Below are 17,649 nucleotides of genomic sequence, written 5' to 3'. Positions count from 1 at the left end.
TTTGCGGCACTCGGCACGGCTCGACGACTTATCCACACAGATACGTCGCAATGTATCGGATTTTCTTTCTAATCTCTTGAACCGCGTATACGCGCTAGGCACGTGGAGAATCTTATCGATTCAACGCATGATTGAAAAACTTTTTCTTCCGAGCTCCCAAAAATATAAAACGCTCTTGATAATTCTCGTCGCGCCCGCTAACTTTGATTTATCAGTTTTGTGGAAAAATACTTATTATGGTTTATGGAAAAAAAACCTCTCGAGCGTAAGAGTCAATAAAGAGCGAGTTTAGTGCATTTGCAAGCGTGAAAATAACACGGCATAAAGCGCAAAAGATTACGTAAAAGACGCGTACGTTGCACCTCGAAGCGACTGCGAGAGAAGAGAAAAAAAAAGGCAGAGCTGCGAGCGGCTGGCCCGGTGAGTATATTATAGTATATACGCTCACGAGTCGTATCGGTGTGCGTGGCTCGGCGCACAATACGTGTTGTTCGATTAGCGACGGTGGTGCACGTGTATGTGTGCCTGCGTGTGTGCATTATACGTTATGAAGCGGCCGTGTGCAGTGGTGTGCTGCAGTGTACAACAACACGCGACCCGACCGTGACCTCGCCTCTCTTGTGCGTCGTTGCTCTCCTCTCTTTATCTGTGCCGCATTTGCGCGAGAGCCGAGTCCAACGGCGTGCAGTGCTCCATCTTGCAGCACTGATTGGACGATCCATCACTGGCAGGCCTCTCTTTTGCTGCGCTGCTGCTGCTGCCGCTACTTCTTCTTCTTTTTCTTTTTATTCGCCTGCATTAGGGCCCCGAGCGATGATGCATTTCTCTGGCACGTAGCCACTCGCGTATACATTCATATAATATACTTTATATATAGGCGCGCACGAGAGATTCGGTATATATATGTGTACGAGTTGCAGTTGCGAGCGCGAAGAGCACAATATGTTTTTCAGTTACTTCCGCGATATCAACTTGTAGCTCGAGATATTTACATGCTCCGTTGCTCATGCCGGTCTCTCTCTCTCTCTCTTCTTGGGCGCTTGATTGTCTCGGGAGCGACAATGGATTATGTGCGCGCCTCGTGGGCTTGGGCTTGCGGTAGTTGACGTAAACTCGATAACACGGCTTGCCGCGCGCCACCGAGAATTCAATGCGGTACGTATATACCGACCGATTGTCTCTCCGGCTCGAGCAACGTTTAAATGAGATTCACAGTGCACGCGGCGCGATTTACAAAAACAACAACAACAACAACAGCAGCAACGAGGACGGCGACGGTGACGGTGACTACACGACGACGAGGTCTTGGCTCAGCGTCCGCGAGCGATTGTCGTAAGAGACTCGATAAGCGTATACACGCGCGCGCGCGAAATATTGTGTATTATATAAAAGCCTCGAACGCGCTTGACGACGCGCGGCGTGTGTTGTCTTTCAGCTCGCGCGTTTATCCGCGTTTAATATTAAACACGTGAGCGTAAGTTAAAAGACAGGAGAAAACGAGAAAAGGGGATATATATAGAAGCTACGAAGGCGTGGTATAGGGCAGAGAGAGAGAGAGAGAGAGAGAGAATTACGCGAGCTCGAGGTCCACGAGGGATATTCATTAGTTCCTTATTCAAAGATAGAAATAGTTCTGGAGCTCGAGCTGTGACGACGTCGCGAACAAGTACAAAGCGTTCGCTCCTGCACACACATATATATACGTATATATTTACCGCACACTCGTGGCGTACGGAAGGAACAATGAAAAGCCGCGCGCAGATTTCCAAAGCACAGCTATATACATGCGCGCAACGACGACGACGAGAGCTAGAGAGCGAGCGAGATGGGCACAATGCTCTGCGCACAGCTATGCTCTCGCGCATCGCGAATATTCATACGCATTAATATCCTAGCCGAGAGAAAGAGAGAAATGTACGTAAAGCGCTTGAAAGGATGGAATATGACTCTTTGTCTCACTCAGTCCCTTTTTCCGTAATTTTCACGGCGCGTATACGCGTACGCGGAGCACCGCCATATGCGTGTACGTATTCGCACGCGAGCGCGGATAATACAGCCGAAATGTGTCTCCGAGAATCAGTATATACCGCAGAGAGAACTCGCTGAGCCAGCTGCGAGCTTGCATATACAGTAAAGAGTCGCGAATATGGCAAAATACATTTTTCATATTATCTTCTTCTTGGAAAACTGCGGCGTACTCACATCTTCATTTTTCTCTGCTTCGCGAATGCTTTTAGCCGCAATACGTGCTTTATTCCGGGTTGCGAGTATTCCTCATCGATGCCGAGCTTGAAATTTAAAAAAAAACGGTACTTGTCGGCACGGAGCTCTACCGAGTCATTAGCAGATATACCAAAAGTTCAATTCAATTTCCATCGACCCACACACATTATAGGTCGAGTATACGATATCCATTGGTAGGTGTACGCAATTTCTGGCAGCAGCTCTCTTTCAATACAAGAAAAATAATTGCATCTACGATTAAATCCTCCCTCCTTCCCACTATTGCGCCCTCTCTCAATAAACATGAAGAAAGAAAAGAAGCATCCGTACATCTCGTGCGCGCGCCTGGCTCTCTGTCTCTGCCTTTGCTGCCGACTCTACCTATGTACATATACACGAGCTTGCGTGTATAGTAAGAGAGAGTGCGAAACGCATGGTACGATGTACGCTACGATAGACTCGGGCACGGGGGGTAACACACAGCGAGGTGGTTTCGTGTATACACCCGAGAAGCAAGAGCAAATGAGAGAGTGAGAAGGCTGCACGCCGTCAGCATTCTCTTCATTTCCAGGCTGTCACTGGCAGAAGAAGATTCTGGCTGCGTTTGACAGCTGCAGGGTTCGTGGAGAGTTCGTATATACTACGTTTCCCAAACTCGCCTCTCCTCCCGCTCGCACCACCGCCGGTTCTCTGCCAGCCTAGCCAAAGCCTGTATATATACGCGCCTGTGCTATATAATAAAGTCGGTAAACTGCGCTCTCCACGTGATCCTGTATACAGCATACACACACACACACACACACACACACACACACAGCGCCTGGTATTCTAGTATTTACCAAGTTGTGTGCGTCCAGAGTACAACACACAGCCGGCTTTTTTGCACTCGAAACGGAGAAAACTACCCTTTGCTCGCGCTACGCCTGCCCACCCGCTCGCAACTGCGTAGCTCCATATATACGTATATAACATGGCCAGGCACTCTTTTCTCCCTTTTTTTCTACCCTGAGCAGCGTTTGTTGTTTTTTTATTCGCTCTTTTGGCTCCCTCTTCCCCATGGTCTGGCGAGGAGGAGGGGTTGTGCACTACGACTACGCCGCCGCCGTAACGCTCGATTTTTACCGGACAGCGCTGATTTTTTTCGTTTATTTGGCTTTGATGTTGCAGGACAATTCGGACTGACTGGCTTATTTTGGCTCCATTCTGATGTGTACGCTGTCTCGCTTTTTTTCGTTGCCTATGTCTAGCGCGCTCAAATTGAAGCGGATACATATATATACCTATACACGTGCAGCGCGAGATGTCGTTTAGGGATCATCCTCTTTTTCAAGCTCGTGCAACTTGCGACTGACATTGAGATTGAACGTAAAATTGGTTATTCCGCAGCAGCAGACAGATGGCATGCACGCATCAATTAAAATCTAAATCCCGATGTAAAAAATTCGTCTCATTTACAGTAGTAATGAAACATGCAGAATTATTACCGTTAATTTGGACCGAATTTCAGCACGCTCCCGATCGTGTGTTTTTTAACGCCGTAGTTTTGCGCATTTTCATCACAAAAGAACAATTAAGCACTATACATGTTTGACAATTCATCCAATGGACGTAATAAAGCAAGCATTATTGTTAAAACTCGAATGAGCAACGTGGAGGGGATCTTGTAACAATGCCGGGTGGGTCGAGTCAAAAAAAAAAAAAAAAAACTATCTGAGCAACTCATATTAGCAAATGAACCAGCACCGCAACAAAAGTGCATTGCCGACTCTCCCTCTCTTTTTCTTTGACATTCAATGCTCTGTAATTGCCCTTCTCGAAAGAGTTGCCCGTTTGGTAATGTAGCTGACACCTTTGTGCCTTCTTCTGCTTTTTTGAATTTCAAGGACATCTTTTGTCCTTACGTACAGTACTTAATTACGTGATTTTCAGAAATTCTGAAGTTTCAAGATTCTGAAAATTTCCATATATCCAAAAATATACTCATAAAAATGCTTTGTATTAATTACCTCTCGATTCAAATTATTTGATTCGGTACAATTTTAATCATAATATATTTACTCTTCACGAAAGGAATTCCTCTTTTGTAATCATGCAACAATGACCCCTTTTTCGACAGTCCTTAAGTTTGTGGGTATATTATCCGTGCGAATCGGCTCGTGTATAAACGGCTCTTCCTCTTGCATGCGTGCAAGTATGCCTCCCACGAAATTTGCGAGCGACCTTGTCATCGTACTTTCTGACCGTTTCTCATCTTGGAAGTTGCAGCGAAGCGAGCTGCAAGCTCGTTAAAATTAAAAGTTATACGAGGACGTTCGTTTTAATCTTGCATGCTGGGCCCTCTACTCTTTTTGCACTGCAACTCGTCGAGGTTACTAAAGGATATTCTATAGTTTATTTCGTTAATTCATCATTCGAGAAAATGTATCTTTACAATCGTAGATATATACACGTAATAACCGTGAACACAAACATCATGAAGCGGCTCATTGGTTTTTAAGAGTTTTCAAGTCAACTTTTGGTTTTAAGTTAAATTATGGTCAGAGGAAAGTGAATTTTACTGTGATATCTTAGATCGAGCAGGATTTTCAACGCGAATACGTCACTCAAATGAACGAGTTCGTGTTTCTCATGTGGTCAATACAAGCGATAAATGAAAAAGTAGAAAAGCAAGAAAAAAAGTTCCATCCTCGAAAGGCGTGGACAAAGATCCGGTAAAGGCACGTTTTTGTAAACGATCAGGATAGTGCGTGCGTGCGAGATTTCTCCCACACTGTATAAATTGCAAGAAGTGCCGGATTGTGATGCGGCGCAGCATCGGTATAGGCAAGATGGCGTATGTATTTATAAATATGTTATTTGAATATTCAATGATTAGCTGTGTGTGTGTGGAGGCGCTGAGAGCTTTTAATAGAGACGTCGCTGTCTTGGCAGCCTCTAACAAATTATCGACTCGGACTCCATGGTTGTCGTCTCGTCTCGCGGCTTATCTTGTTTCTCTCTTCCCAGGCTATTAGTTCCTGCACTCAGCAACTTGCAATACCACACACTCCAACTGGACCTTTTTTACCTTCACTCACTCTCGCTCTGTCTCTCCCTCCCTCTCTCTCTCTTCAGCATCATCAGACTCGGGATGTGTAAGTGAGTGCGCGTTCGTGTGTGTGCGTGTGTGAATTACTGCGACTTGATTTCAACACCTTTTCTCTCCCTCAGTCGTATATATAGCGGAGGAGAGATCGAGTGCAATGCAGCTCGTTAATTAGCGGCAACACGAGCCTTGTGCGTCTTTCATGGGCGACACCGTATGTGTGCGGCAATGTGTGTGTGTGTGTGCAGTGGACGCGGACTTTTGGATGATGCTGCACTCGAGGCTCAGACGCTCACAAAGCCTCAAGCTCACGGTGTCCTACGTATATTCCATGTATAGAACATACTCGAGAGTCGCTTTCTGTATCGAGCTCGGTGCGTTGTTGCTCGAGGAATGCTGTGTACGCTGTATAGGTCGAGCGAGGAATTTTTTCTTCTCTCGAGCTGCAACGCGCATTATTATGTTAAGATCGTTATCTCCTCGCGCATGTTTGTACGTGTGCGGTGTGTGTAAGAGCTGCTGCTGCTGCCCGTATAGGCGCGATGTCCTTTCATATCTTTGCAATCATCGTTACAATGCATAAGCCGCGCGCACACACGATCTCGAGCCACGTATACGCGCGCGAGGAGTCAGCTCTATACGTAGTGGCTGTCAATCGGTTTACATTTCATTATGACGACATTAGCTGCGAGGAGTAGTGCGTGTATAGCTATTCGAGCAATTAGGCGAGACAATAAAACTCGTTGCCTCGCGCGCGGGCTCTTGTTTGAACGGAATAATTGGATGCGCAAAGTAGCTCGAGTTGTTATTCTTCGAGCTCCATAATGTAATAATAGCTGGTGCGCGCGGGGCCGATCGCTGAAGCTCGGCATTATACATGCTTCTCGACGCTCGGCACAATAATAAAGCCAAGCAATTTTTCCGCTCTGCTGGAAATCGCTTTGAGGTCAATGGAAGACTAGTCGTCGAGGCTACGCGTCGCCAAGTCTTGTCTCTCTCTCTCTCTTATTGTCTGTGTGTGTGTTCGTGTGCGTGTAGCTCGGCACACTCCGTCGCCACAGCAAAAGAAAAGGGTTGGCCTCGTATTATACTAGGTGCTACGCACATAGGGGTGGTCGCCTCGGCCTGCATACATGTCTACAAGTAGTATTAGTAGTAGTAGTAGCACACTCGAGGAGCGAAAGCATAACAGAGGGTATATCTTGACGTGGCGCACTCGACGAGCGACTTCGAGAGCTTTTGCACGATTGCCGAATGGGATCGCCGTTGAGAACACAATACGCTATACGTGTGGCGTACGTCGAGTGTGGAATGCATCCTAGCCTACATACAGCGTGCGCGTTTCCTTGTATTTACGCAGCAACAGTTGCTCTCTCTCTCTCTCTCTCTCTCTCCTGTTTCTTTTGCACGGCACGCACAGAAGTCCACACGCACAAGCGCCGCGCAAAATGTGGGTGCGTGCTATACCAGCACGCGCGTCCCTCGAGATGTGTACTCGAGAGCTAAGTTTGACGACAAACAATCTCGAGAGCTTATACGAGCTCCTATATACGTACTCGATGATATTCTAAACGGTGGCGAGGAGCGCGGGCTGCCACTGCTCATCTCCGAGTTCGCTTTTACGCTTTCTTGATTGCGCTCCTGACGCGTTGCAACTTATTGTGCTCTTATTGTACGATGGGACTTGAGTATTTGCTCGATAATCATCGTCATCGGCTAGTTCGCTTTCGTTCGCTGCAACCAATTTTAATTCTACCGTGGCTAAAATTCATCCGCCATTTGTGCTAGCTGGCCGTGTGGAATCATTTCTATAAAAAGTCGAGCCTCTGCATGTGCTTTAATAGACAGCAAAAGAAGCTCGTGCGGCACCGCTGCAGCTATAACGTCGTTCATCGATCAAACTTTATCAATAATTCGAGTAGTGCATGTGTTTATGCATCGACGCCGCCGCCGCCGCCGAGGCGCACTGCACTGTGGGCCGTTTGGGCATAAAAGATTCAGCGTTAATTGGCTCACTTACAGTGTACGACATGGAAGATGTCTCAGGCTTATGGCTTACGAGCGCAGGCAATATCACGTATTTATGAGAACGAAAAGTGGCCAAAGGGTTAGTGCAGTAACGAAGAAGAAGAAACCCGTCGAAGAGAGAGAGAGATAGCTAGAGAACAAGCGAAACGAAAGGCGCGTGTAAGGCACAGAATAAATCAATTCGAGTCGTATTGGAGGTGGTAAATCGCCCCGGCCGTATTTATGGTAGCGGCACAGCGAGTTACGAGTCCACTATTGCGTGGCACGCGCGTATATACCCTACATAAGAATGAAACATTAATCATCACGCGTTTTAATCGGTCATCTATACTCGTACACGCGCGCGTCGATCTTAAATTAAAATTGCATATGTAAATGCGGCGCGTATCTAGCCGTACGCAAAAAGTGACGATTCTTGGAAATAATCAACGCCGGCTCGCTTCATTAATCAAGCAAAAGATTTTCCGGGAATTTTCACCGCGATCGCAGCAGCGTGCAATCCGCTACACTCGCATCGCACAGACGATTGCGATAAAGCGAAACACTCGGAGCAGCAGCTCCTCGCGCTGCGGTATCGCGGCTTTCGACTTTCGAGTGCGCGGCCACGAACTGCCTCTTTCTAATTATTCGAGCCTCGGATACGATACGGCCAAGCCCGAGGTGCAGACTATATAACAGAGCACTGCAGCACGTGCAGCAAGCGCGAAGAGCGGCTCCCTTCGATATGTATGTAGGTATATGCAGCTGCAGCTACGTCGGAGCATGCGAGATCTGTACCGAATGTATACGGACTAACAACCCGCGCGCGAGCATATAAGTGCATCGTAAAACGAAGGCTAATACGAGCCGGCTCGTGTATAGTGATTTATGAGATCATTATCTCTCGGTGGCTTGTCGGTCCCCGCGACGACGACTCGGTGGTCCTTCTCTATGTTTCTGTCACTTCGATTCACCCTTGCGCACTGCTTACTTTATACCTCTATATATATATGCGTGTTTGTGTGTACTCTATACTCTATGTACACACACACACACACACACACACACACACACACACACACACACACATAGCAGACATATCTATATACGCACGCGCATAATTCGGTACTGCGTGTACGCGTACTTCCGGCGCTCTCGCCAGCGGAGGAAAAAACAGATGCGACTCATCCTCGGGGACTCGTAAAATATCTTCGCTGAGAAGTTAATCGTTTTTCAGGGGCTTATCCGCGCGAGTGATTTATTGTCTTGTACACGCGCAACTTTGCTTTTACGCATTCGTATTATATATAAACTCGAGTGCGCGCCGTGGCCTGGACGCATATGTGTGTCCGTGTACGCGAACGATACGATTATTGTGTACATCGTTCTGGATGACACACTTACGCCTCGTCGACCCTCGAGACTCAAACTTTAGTTTAAGAAAATGCAGCTTTTTCAACTGTATTATGATTTTTTTTTGTCGCGCTTTTACTCCTTTTTGATTTACATGTGCGATCGATAATAAGTTCTCAATCCTCAGTGTCTGCTTGCGAGGTCGTTAAAGCAAATCCACGTACGAGACACAATCAAACGATATTCTCGTCGTGTTCGCAGGGAGTGCACGTTGCCACTTGCTGAGAAAACGCGTCTGTGTGCTTTATCGAGGCGCAAGAAGAGAAAACCAAATATAAGCGTACATGCGTGAATCGTGTATGTATGCGTGTATGTGCACTGCAGTGTATATGCAATATAAGCATGATGGAAAACGAGAGAATCAAAGTGAAGAGTGAGATCGTGTCTGTAGGATCTGCATGCGTACAAGCTGAGAGAAGGAGAGAAAGAAGAGAGAGAGGGGGAGAGCAGTGCAATGCGCCGATGCTGCGGCACTGCCGAGCTCAGACAAGATGAAGTCTGGTTTGATGGAATGCTGCCTCTCGGCACTCGCTTGCGATTTTCTCTCTCCTGTCTTCTTTTCTGCTCGTGTGCGAATATGCATACATGGCAGACGCGTTGCATATACATAAGTATCGATGCGTCGCGTCGTTTTCTTGCGACTGCTCGTATACACACTCACCTTCAACGGCACATGCAAGCACTAACGAGAGATTGTTTCCCATGTAGAAATATTCACCAGGGCCAATATTGTATCGGACTAACTTTTTTTGCCAATATTCACATTCGATGCCATTTTCATGCTACAATATTCTACCATTCGTGATTTTCATCTTTGTAGCGATTGGTAGATTCGTCAAATATGCTCATTGATGAGTTTTTTATCATTTTCATTAATTCGAGCAGTCAAAAGAACAATTAGATTGAGCGATTTGACTTTAGTCAGTTATATTTTTACAGCAGTCAAACTCGATCGTTCTTCGTCTATTTTGGCAATGACTCTTCCAGACAATTTATGTATTCGTTTTGCACGAGACTCGAAAAATAAGACGATCGAAGCAGCGACTGATTGCTGCGTTATGCGCATTGGTGCGCAATTAATTGTCACACTCCAATCGGTCTAATCGTAGTTTTGCTGAGTGCGAGTAGAGAAAATGCATCGAAGTCGAGCTACAGTCATGATCTCTCGAAAATTCGCTCTCATGGCTGGGATGCACATGCTGCTCTCTACGTATATATATACGGTACGTGTATGTATATAGGTGGGTGACGCTCGGCTGATTTTGTGATCGCACGATCGCGCCGAATTTGTCGTCGGCACGTGTTTTATTGCTGCTATATACTGCACACGGAGGCGCGAAAAGAGCGCAAAAGACATGACGAGAGGGGCGCTCGCGACAATAAAACTAAACGTGCGTGTCACTCAAAATGTCACTGATGGCTCTCTGTGCAGTTTCTACCCGTGTGCTGTGCATGTGACTGTGAATACTGAATAATAGTTGACGGCGTCGACGACTACGACGACTACGACGACGACGACGACTGCAGCGACTATACGACGATGTCAACCTACACACTCACGCGCGCGCGCTCCGTACTATATATGCACGTACACGGCGTACACACGTGGGATTTTACGAGGACTTTTTTCGAGTATTATAAAATTTGTTTGCTTTTTAATGCTAGCCCGATTGCCTCGTGACCTTTTCTCTCCTTTTTTTTTATGATTCACGCGTCCGCGCGTTGCGGCTCGTGAATATAAATTGCACACTCCAAGCCATCCGAATGCAAAATCTACAAATAATCGGGCTCGAGCTTGCGAGTGTCGCGAGCGCGCGCCTGCGATGCGGGTTCGCCTCGTGATGAACGATCTTCTTCTTTTGCGCTTTCTCGCCTGGCTCGGGATTTTTCCATTTTTGCCGGGAATGCTGTTGAGGTGAAAATTCACCTGAAAATACCTTTAATCGCTTCTCCGATCTTTCCCGTGCAGTATCGAGTAAATTCATTGGCATTTGTTAAGTTAGAACAATTTACATATGATACATGTAGCGATTAATTTGCAAACGCATCGAAGCAAGCACGGGAGCAGCAGTCAATGCTAAATATTATTCGCCTTCGTTCTCAGCTCAGTTTCAAAACTAACAAGAATCTCGTTCTGCAATGAGATCGTTGGGGTCCTCTGGCTGTGCAGTTACAAAGACTCATACACTTGCAGCGTAAATTTATGGGGTCTCCTCGGACAAGTGCACGCACATCCCACATCTACGAAAAAACAACGAAACAAAAAAACAAGAGTTACGCGCGCTTTATGTTATGCAGCGAAATGCGTGCAGTGTCTGTCTCGAGTTTTCTGCCCCATTGCTATGCTTACGAATCTTCGCTGCAATTATTGTTATTATTATTATAAAATTCGTTTGACGACTCCACGTCGCCGTGATAATTATCGCGAAAATCGAGACTGTTTTATATGCGCACGCAAGCGTGCAGTCCAAGATAATTATAGGCATCACTAGCGACAGGCTTTTCTTGTTCCGTTTTACTCTCTCTCTCTCTTGCTCTTTGGGTCTCTCTCTTTCTCTCTCTTTCTTTCTCTTATACAACTTGATGAATTGTGGACATTAAGCTTTCGCTCTTTCTCCGGCATAATGGTTCTAGCAGTTATATGTAACTATATGCGTAGAACCATTTGCGACAAATCATGCGCGACCGCCGATTTCAAAGGGGATTAGATTCTATTTTCAGCTCTGCATACGCAAACTTTTCCTATTATTTTTCTTGGCTTGATTTACAGGCTAATGTTGCTACTCATCGTTTGTCATTAGGCAATTTTCTGATTGCCCTCTGCACCGAAACAGCTGCTTAAAATAAATGTCTAGGCATAGTGAAAATATGATTTCCATTGAAGAACATGTAACCAAGCAAAGTGTACACATACAACCATAAAATCAGAGATCCGATTGTATGACTATTTATAATTTTGAATTACATTTGAATTGTCGAAATTGTTTTCAAAAACTTGGTCGAAAGTCACGAATATTGTGCATTTAACAACAGAGCTCCGCGTAGAACGACACATGCTTGTCACATGTCTTCACATTTGCTTGCTATATCACGTCATTTTAGCCATTCAGTCTCCCGAGAGATGTTTGGGTACTGAGGGCGTATTTTTATCTTTTTCCAAGTTTTTTTCTTTTTTTCTTTTTCAACTTCTGTGGTTAAATTTAGTCAGTTGTTTTCAAAGTACTCGTATAGAGTCGTCTTCAGTTTCCTCTATTTAGCAAACCCTATTTAAGAATTTTTGCATCATATGCACGCTCAAATGTAAATACTCGCGAGAGTAACGAGTTCCAAAATGGGTCTAATTAAAATTGTTGTTGACGACTCGCTGGAATAGCACTGCGACAGGGCAAGGCTCTGAAGGGATCGAGATGCACAAGTCCAATAGTCGTATATATAGTTTCTATTATTCGTTGAAATTTTGAGAGTCTCAGTGTGTGGCGGATATCGATCTCGTGGCGTAAATCAGTCGTCCAATATCGCGCAGGATGATACCAATTGAAACAGTAATCCAACGGCTGAATCAGGCGTGCGCATATATACAAGGGAGAGCACATAGGTCGGATTAGCTTTGGCCGCATATACACAGGGAGAGAGAATGAGGCAGACAAGGCGGCCAGCCCAGTAGCTCGGTGGCATGTCGAAGATATCGCGAGCAGCACGTACGGAGATTGCGCCTAATTAATGCCTTCCCGCTGCCCTTCGTGTCCTTCGCCTTGCATTACACCTTGGGTTAACGCGAGAGAGAGATGCGTTGCCGCTTCCCGTTACTATGATAATTACCTGCACTGGCACGTGAGATCGTGTCTTAATTGGCCACGCGTGAGATGCTATTGTTCACCACCGCTTCTGTGTTATGTGCTCTATGTTACTTTGCTTCTTTCTTTTTCTTTCTCTCTTTGTGTACACGATTCAACGCAAAACTGATTTTTCTTATCTTCTTACCAAAGTTCGGATTCGAGATCGAAGCCAAAATAGCCAAGAAAAAAGTCCAAATTGTCTGATAGTATCCATTGCTGAAAGAAACGCGTACAATGCATCGATCATATCTTAGAGAATGAAATTACGTTTTTAGTTCATTTCAATTGGATCGGTCATTGAATTAGTATCTACGCAGCTAGATTTACGAGTTCCATAAATTACCATAGATGAAAAACATGTCAGTCATGCAAATATTTAGAATGATCTTTTACTCGCAAGACAAATCCTCGTTTCGATATCTTCATTGGTATGCCGGGAGCGTGCGCATTTCTGCTTGGAATCGACATCGAGTCGTATCGATAGATCCTTAAGTTGACATAAAATTGCCCGTGCGATGTGCGTTGGCCGAATCGGATAAACGTCAGGACTAAACGCTAGATGTTGAAATAGCGACAACGACTTATCGCCACTTATTTCATATTTTTGTTGATTCGTTCGCAAAATAAACACGATAACAGAGAGAGAGAAAGAGGGAAAAATTTTCGCACTATTTACTTTTAAAATTGTTGATTAATTGATCAAGCTTTTGATTCAATAAAATCATTCGCAAGCTCCTTTTGACGAGGCACGTGCTCAGCGAGCACACAAGGGGGCATTCAATTATTTTTTTCCGCAATCACCTGTGCTTTAATGCGCCGATTGTTTACGGCTCGATTGTACTTTGAGGTATGATTATACGGCGTCAGAGCACAAATGCACAGCTCGTACAATAAAATATCAATCACAAGATGTTTATTTGCGGTAGCGTCGAGCTCTGCAATTGCTATTGAATTTATTATTCATCGAGTGTATTAAAGCGTATATAGAGTCGGTCAGGTAGTGCACACACTATACTAATAACTAAAGTACATATAACTAGCCACCCACGCGAGAGACAGAGAGAGAGAGAGAGAGAGAGAGAGAGAGCAAGTGGCGAACGCGGACGGTAAAGGTTAACATGCTACACCAGCAGCAGCAGCAGCGGTAGAGGCAGCGGTGACGGTGGCAGCGGCGACGGGCGGCAGCGTCGGCGGCAGCGCAACTCGTTGCAAGAAGAGAGATAGTTGCTACACACAGCACCGTCGTACACTAAATCATTCGCGTCGCGCGACTCATTTGTAAGACTAACTTTGCCTCCATATAATACTACTATACACATATAAACGCACTCGACTCCGTATACACGTGTGCGAGACTGTACCTTTATACCGTTGGGCATCTCTCTCCCTCGCTTTCTTCCTCATTGTACGTCGTATTATATACACACACTCTGTCCTTTCTTGTGTTCTCGCTTGTGTTCTACCCGTTGTTACTGCGTGCGTTTATTTTTTTTTTCTTTTACCTTTTACCTTTTGCGCCGAGAGAGCAGCTCGTCCTTGTGGAAAATTTTGATTTATTTTCAATTGTTGCATTCGCTGTCCGTTCGGCCTACGTCAGAAAATTTAATAATTGCGCGTAATAATTTACTCGAGCGTCACACATTGTATTTTTATGCCTCGACACAGTGCTGCTCTTTAGCTATCATCGAAAAATCAACATTTTTGCTTTCTCCCGAAGCTCTTTGAAAAAATCTTGGCTACGATGCCAGAGAGCTTTTACATCGCGCGCACGCAAGTACTCGATTCCGTGCTCGCGCGTTGATAATGCTTTTTCCATCATCTTTAGCCCGAGAGCCGTATAATTTCCGTGCCATTATGTACCATAACTTTAGCTCGGCGCGCGAGCGCTCGTGCACATGGAAAATCTAATCCTCCGACATGGCAAATATTTTCTCTCTTCGGGTGTATACTTCACAAATATTGAACGAAGCGCTGTGCGCGTGATTTTGCATGGATCGTGGATAAAATCAGCTTGTTTTAATACGGTTCAATGGCCTTCTCTCTTTCTCTCTCTCTCTCTCTTTCTCTTGCTCGAGCCGTCTCTCTCGATTTAGAGTAACTGTGTATGAGTGCGTGTGCATGTGCTTTGCGGGCTTGTACGCGAAAACATTAGCGTTCGCTGTCTACTATAACTAAGTAACTATCTTTCTCGCTCTTCAGCTACGCTGCAGCGCAGCAGCATCAGCACTTTAAGTGCCACTCGCACTTAATTCCAAACTATGTATGTACGCGCGTATGTGTATACTGTAGACGATGCGCATGCATGCATGCATGCACATCGTCTCTACTGTTGCCGCGCCGCCACCGCCACTGCTGCTGCTGCTGCTGCTGCTGCTGCTGCTGCTGCTTCTCTTGCCTGCTGCTCTTGGGTTGCGATGCCTATACGCGCGGCAATGGGAACGAGAGGCACAGCTTTTATAGGCACTGTGACTTTTCTTCCGGGGGACTGGCTTTTCTCGTTCCCTACCTCTAATATTCAACTACATACCTCTTGCAACTCTTATATTTTTGTTTACTCTTTTGATAGCGTACTATTATATCATAAAGTAAGATTTACTCATGCTTCGATAAACGAGTTATTTAATTCACCAACTTGATGTTTAATTTTGAAATAAATTATAAAACAATACTACTTTACTTGATTTTTGTTATAACTACGTGATCGAGCTTGTTTCATCGGAAAATGTTAGTAAATTGCCCTGGCTTTTTTCGGGTTCGATCAAATGATTTTCGATTTAAATTTACGAAGCCTCATCATATTGAAATAATATTGCGCCAATCTAGATTCATTAACAACTGTTTCCATCGAGGCGAATATAATAAAAACCCGATCGAAGCAAACACGTCGAAATCGCATCAAGTTTGATGGCTTATATACTTACGTACACTCGTACCTTTTCTTCACCTGGTCTCATAACGCGATGCATTTCATCGTTTCATTGTGGCCTGCGCTGGATTTATTCAAGCTCTGCATCTCCGGTATATATAAAGTTCGTATCGATAAATTGCTCTCTTGAGTCCGGCGATGATTTTTTAACTGCAGGAATAAATTTTGCTCTCTTGGTTCTCTCACCGCAGGGCAAACAGAGAGCGAGCGAACGAGAGGGAGAGAACGAGAGAGACGGAATGCTCGAGCAATCGGTGAAGCCGCATCACGAGCGATTTTTTAAACCGACGATTCGTCAAATTTTGTATATAAATCTTGTCTGGCTGTAATTTTATTTCATTCTACTACTGCTATAGGAAGAAAAATTTCTTTCGACGAAAAAAATAAAGCTTAAGCTCGCATAGCACACGCGCGCAAGGGTTGATTACCAGCACGTGTATACATGTATAGAGAAGAGGTAAAACGTGCTTAACTTCCATTGCGCTAAAATAAGTAAACTTGCGTTCAAGCGAGGCAAGATGGAAGAGGGAAGGAGCGCGCGGAGGGGGTGGGGAGAGAACAAAATGAGAGAAGACAGAAAGAAAAGAATGCGACGTTAAAGGGAGAGAAAAATGCTGGAGTAGCGAGCGAGAAATACTCGAGCGAGCGCTCGCAGCTCATGAAGGGACGCGCGTAAACGTGTAATTGGTCGCACTTAAATCGCTATAACGTAGCAGTAAAAATGCACCCGGACTGCTGCGTAAATCAACACGAGGGCGATATGACGCTTGGCCATTCTTGCGCGGCTCGAGCCTTAGCGTAATTTTGTTGTTTTTTTTTCGCCCGTTTTACTTTTTCGTCTACTGAAGCGCTTCGCATTTGGTATTTTTAATTTAATTTTAAAACCTGACGTGCGAAAGACAATGATTTCATTGAAATGTTTGCAGCGTCTATGCTTTTGCAAAAATAATACGTGCTTCGCGGCTGCCTTTTGTTTTGCCTTGAAAGTGAAAAAGGAAGAGAGAAGAAACCTGTTCAAGGACGGCAAGCGCAGCAAGATAGTGGAGCTTCGATATTTTCGAAGCGAGTCTCATTTGATAGTTTGCCTCAGAGAAAGAGAGAGAATAGTGTCATTATAAATGACCGAATCTTATCGTATACGCTTCGTTTCCCAAGCTTCTATCGCACTGGAGAAATCACAGAGATGCTTAGGGTGAACCTCTACCCCATGCGTGTATTTTTCGCTGTTGTACTGCGCAAACCGGCTGCTGTTGCTTGTATAGACTTGAAAAAGCAAACAATCTCTAGTATATATTTTTCTCAGTGTCTTCGAAATTTCAATTCAAACTTATCAAATTTTATGTTTCGGCTCCAGTTTAGTATATGACCTTATCCAGCTTTCATCGTGATTCTTACGTTTTTGTCCTCAAGATATTCATGCTCTTGGGCACATGAATCTTTCGAAGATGTTTGGCTCACTGCATAGTCCATAATATAATAATGAACGAAAAACGAATGGGTGAAGCAGTCAAGCCACGTACTATAACAGTAATATAGAAGCTCGAAATGGCCAAGTCGAAATTCGTGATTGCTGGTAATTTTCTTTTAGACGAATCGGGTTAATGTAGCAACGCAAGACTCGACGTTTTATTACACATGGATTTCCTTGAAAATGACCCTCGACGTCTAATTTAGATTCCTCTTACTTAATGTCATTAATATGTCAATTCCTGCTGTCATGATGATCTCGGTTTAATATGTATAGCCGAGTGCAAAAAATACACATTCAGCGAGATGCTATCTGATTAAATCTACTACTCGTATTTATATATCGATCCAATTAAGACAATAAAATAATTGACTTGTCATTTTAACTGACTCATAATTGTTCACTCTTCGTATGAAACAGTTTCAATGAATCTGCCATTAAATCATAATTCATAATAGTTAGGTAATATACGATACAATGACATCAACTAATTGTTGGATATGTATTTCAGGTGACGCGAGTAACGCAAGTATCGGTAGTGGTGAAGGCACGGGGGAGGAGGACGACGACTCGTCGGGTAAGAAGAACCAAAAGAAGAGAGGCATTTTTCCAAAAATCGCGACCAACATCCTCAGGGCGTGGCTGTTTCAACACCTGACGGTAAGTTATGCTCCTATTCTCACTAAACGCA

The 17,649-nt window shown here is 44.8% G+C and overlaps 1 protein-coding gene across 11 annotated transcripts in view; it reads left to right on the top strand.

Annotated features, from left to right (window-relative positions):
- The window catches only part of LOC106653886 (homeobox protein homothorax), a 318,679-nt gene that overhangs the window by 189,716 nt on the left and 111,314 nt on the right, over window positions 1-17,649 (top strand). For all 11 annotated transcript variants that reach the window (XM_014373524.2, XM_014373523.2, XM_023462676.1 and 8 more), the window contains one exon: window positions 17,470-17,618. In XM_014373524.2, coding sequence (XP_014229010.1) covers window positions 17,470-17,618 — 149 coding nt within the window. The remainder of the gene's footprint in view (window positions 1-17,469; window positions 17,619-17,649) is intronic.

The sequence above is a fragment of the Trichogramma pretiosum genome, unplaced genomic scaffold, assembly GCF_000599845.2.
Source record: "Trichogramma pretiosum strain Unisexual culture from Peru unplaced genomic scaffold, Tpre_2.0 scaffold11, whole genome shotgun sequence".
Lineage (NCBI taxonomy): Eukaryota > Metazoa > Arthropoda > Insecta > Hymenoptera > Trichogrammatidae > Trichogramma > Trichogramma pretiosum.
This window is presented reverse-complemented; position numbering and strand designations above follow the sequence as displayed.